The sequence below is a fragment of the Temnothorax curvispinosus genome, unplaced genomic scaffold (assembly GCF_003070985.1).
Source record: "Temnothorax curvispinosus isolate PA1 unplaced genomic scaffold, ASM307098v1 QBEX01009517.1, whole genome shotgun sequence".
Lineage (NCBI taxonomy): Eukaryota > Metazoa > Arthropoda > Insecta > Hymenoptera > Formicidae > Temnothorax > Temnothorax curvispinosus.
The window spans coordinates 504,400-508,151 of NW_020219297.1; the positions used below are offsets into that span (position 1 = coordinate 504,400).

The 3,752-nt window shown below is 37.6% G+C and overlaps 1 protein-coding gene across 1 annotated transcript in view; it reads left to right on the plus strand.

Annotated features, from left to right (window-relative positions):
• Window positions 1–3,244, plus strand: part of LOC112459076 (sericin 1-like) — a 4,580-nt gene extending 1,336 nt beyond the window's left edge. Inside the window, exon 4 of the mRNA XM_025022975.1 lies at window positions 10–3,244. Within this exon, the coding sequence (XP_024878743.1) occupies window positions 10–2,859 (2,850 nt within the window). The 3' untranslated portion in view covers window positions 2,860–3,244. The remainder of the gene's footprint in view (window positions 1–9) is intronic.
• Window positions 3,245–3,752: the final 508 nt, after the last annotated feature.

Below are 3,752 nucleotides of genomic sequence, written 5' to 3' on the forward strand. Positions count from 1 at the left end.
AGCAGTGAAATTGTGCACAACAAACCTTTGAATGTCCGCCTTCTACAGCGCGCGCGGAAGAGCGTAGGAAGGAATGCCTTTGCAGATGCTCTAGCCGATGACGTAAATGTCGAGAATGCAGCGCTTCAGAGTAATGCTAATGAGATCGTTCAAAGCAGCGATGAAAGCTTTGAAATTGTGCACAACACACCTTTGAAATTCCGCCTTCTGCAGCGTGCGCGGAAGAGCGTAGGAAGGAATGCCTTTGCAGATGCTCTAGCAAACTCCTCTACAGCTAATCCGAATAAGGAGAACGATATTCACGATAACGAACCTCCATTAATGCCACCACCAACACTCAGCCCGTCAAAAAGATCTGTCAACAGATCTAAGACTAAGATCGACATCACGCACGAAAATTCACCAACTCGTAAAAGGTCAAGATCATCTCTGATTGCGGAAAAGAAACAATCATTAGACGCGCGAGCCAAAGATAATATTGAAGCAAATTCGAGCAGCTCATCCTTAGATGATGATGAATCCCGCAGGAAGAAGTCTGTATTTTTGAAATCAAAATCAGGAAATTTACGTAAGAGCTTAAATAAGAACCCGTACGAAGAAATATTAGAGGAGGACAGTAATATCAGCGCAAGAAAAAGTAATGTTTCAACTAAAGATAATCGCGTACCAGTGCAAGCCAACGATAATACTGGAGGAAATTCGAGCAACTCATCTTTAGATAATAATGAATCCCGCGGGAAGAGGTCTGTATTTTTGAAGCCAAAATCAAGAATTTCAGCAAGTTTTCGTAAGAGCCTATCGAAGAACCCGTTCGAAAAAATACTTGAGGAGGACAATATCAGCCCAAGAAAAAGTAATGCTTCAACTGAAGATAATCGCGCTTCTTTGGAACGAGATGAAACCGCAACAAGGATTAACCAGATGCGTGGATCTTTATCAACAGAGAAACGCTCGCAATCAGAAAGGAATAGAACGAGCGTGGAAGGGTCCGATATATCTCTTACGTCATCAAACTCACAGATGTCATCAAACTCAGAGAACCCATCAAACGTCGAGAGAGATGTATCTAAGAAATCGAATGTATCTTTGGAAAATAAGAGTAGAATATCAGAAAACAGCGATCTCGCGAATGCGTCAAAATCAATTTCTCGAAAGAGTATAGTAGCTAAAACGCCAGAAAAAGAAGTTTCTTTCAGCCGCAAATCCACCAGAGAGGAAACTTCGAAGAGACATACAAATGCGATTGGTAGTACAAGTACTAATAATATAGTAACACCTGAAATTAGCGATAATTCACGCGATGACACAGATATAGAACAAGATTTAAGTACTTTCAAACGAGTGTCTAAATCAGGCCCTGATAAGGAAGGTCGTTTGACGCGTGACACTTTAAGAAATCGGTCTGAAACACCAAAGTCTGCGAACATAGGAGTACATAAAGTTCTTGATAACTCGCAAAATGATGCAAGTAGCAAACGTGCTTCAAGTGTGCCCAAACGATTGTCCAAGTCAAGCCCCGGTATAGAAACTCGTTTGCCGCGTTTAAGAAATCGGTCTGAAACACCAAAGTTTGCAAATACAGTACATGAAGCTATTGATAATTCACACAATAATACAAATAGAGAACATGATTCAAGTTTGCCAAAACGACTGTCGAAATCGAGTCCCGCTAAAGAAGATCGTTTGACGCGTAACAATTTCAGAAATCGGTCTGAAACGCCAAAGTCTATAAGCAAAAATATGGAATTGCCTAGACGATCTATAAACTGGATCGCCGATAATGAAGAATATAACGTTAATGCAGATTCAGAAATAAATATAGGTGGTATCTCGCAGATAATGAGTTCTACGAGTATTTCTAAAGTTAACGCAAATATAGGAACACACAGAAGCACTATTCAGTCAGTTGAAATAGAAGCGGCCGATGGTGAAAATACAGATCTTGGGATCCAAATAACTCAACGACATTCCACTTCGACAGAAGCTGAAACAGGCAGCAAGGCAGTAAATCGGCAGAGCGTGCAGAGTTCGAATAGGACCAGCATTAAAGAGAGTAGAGAAACTGCAGGTAGACAAACAAGTTTGAATAAGTCCCAAAATTATCGCAATACATCGGTTAGAGCGTCAGGCAAAGATGTTTCTTTCAATGCTAGTAAGCTAAATTCATCAAAGATACCAAGAAAGATCGATGATTTTTTCAAAGTGAAACAAGCTTCGACAACGATAGATAAATCGAATGAGCGCGCGCAGAAGTCGCAAACCTTCGATACTGAGAAAATGGAGAAGATTAAGACGGAGTTGGAGAGAATAAAGAAGCGTGAGATGGCCGCGATGAAAAAAGTCACGACCGATAAGAAAGAATCTGCGTTAAAAACGAAAGATGTGAAATATCTTACGTCTAAACAAGCTACGAAAAAGAAGCCGGTCGCCAATGTTACGAAAGTAGTGAATAAGGCATTCCTGGTAGATGGAAAGGTATATAGAGCACCGAGACTCCCTCGTCCGAAGCATTGGGCTACAGATCGTCTTTATAAGTTTCTGTGGAATCGCATGGAGCCGAAGTACAAATTGGCGACGAGATTAAAGTCCGAGAAATTCGTGCAAGAATTAGCTAAGATAGTCTCTTTAGTTGAGCGCCGTAAGAATTATGAAAATTATGAGATCGAAATGCAGGCTCTGATGAAGCAAATGGCTCGCTTGGGAATTATTAGTACTCGTAATGATTTTTATCATTTCTGTCAGGATTTTATGCCATACGAGTTTCGCGTTAAAGTTGTACCTATGTTATTGCCCGGCAACAAAAATAATATTCCTTATGACCCAGAAAAGTTGTACATTCCCTTACTCGATAGCGATTAACACTGTTAAGACATAAAGACATAATTACAGCGCGACAGAATATATTAATTATTTTTTGAAGCTATGTTTATAATGCTTCTAATTTAATGTTGAGTGTACATATAACATGTAATTAATCTCTATATGAAAGTGTATATTATATAATGTTAACTAATACACACATATAATTGATAATATATTTTTGATAGATGCAAGATTAAAAGAAAAATGCGAAAGGTGTTGTTTATTGCACTATCTATAAGCTCCATGTAAATTTTAGAATACGATTATTTTTGTATTTTTCAATAAAAAGTAAAACATTGCGCATAGCGATAAGTATAGCATTACATAAAAACTTGTAACAAGAAACGTTTTCCAACCATTAAAATATTTATATATTATTCAATATTTTATATGTTATTGCTTTCATTTCTTTGAATTCTGAAGTATCTAAAAGTAACTTTTGAAGCTGTTAAAACTGGTGGATATACTACTCCGAAATTATAATTTCAATTATAATTACAATATATTGTTGATCTCTTAGGGCCGATATCACAGTCTCCGATTAACGTGATTCTCCGATTAAACTCACGCTTCGTCTCTTTCTAGGGGACAGTTAGAAAGAGATGCAGAGTGAGTTTAATCGGAGACTGTGATATCGGCCCTTAATCCCTTAAAAAGTTAGGGTGCAAATATATCTTGGATGCGTTATCGGAATCGCAATTCTTGAAAATTTTGGAAAAATCTTGTAATTTTGTGAAACATCTTCAAAATTTCAAGACATCTCTTAAATGATTTCAAGACTTTATATGTTTATTTCTATCAATGCAGAATAACTTGAATCTCGGCTGAATTCACTTTTTATTATTTTCCCAATCTTTAGAATTGGGAAAAAGTGAGTTAAACCTGAGATT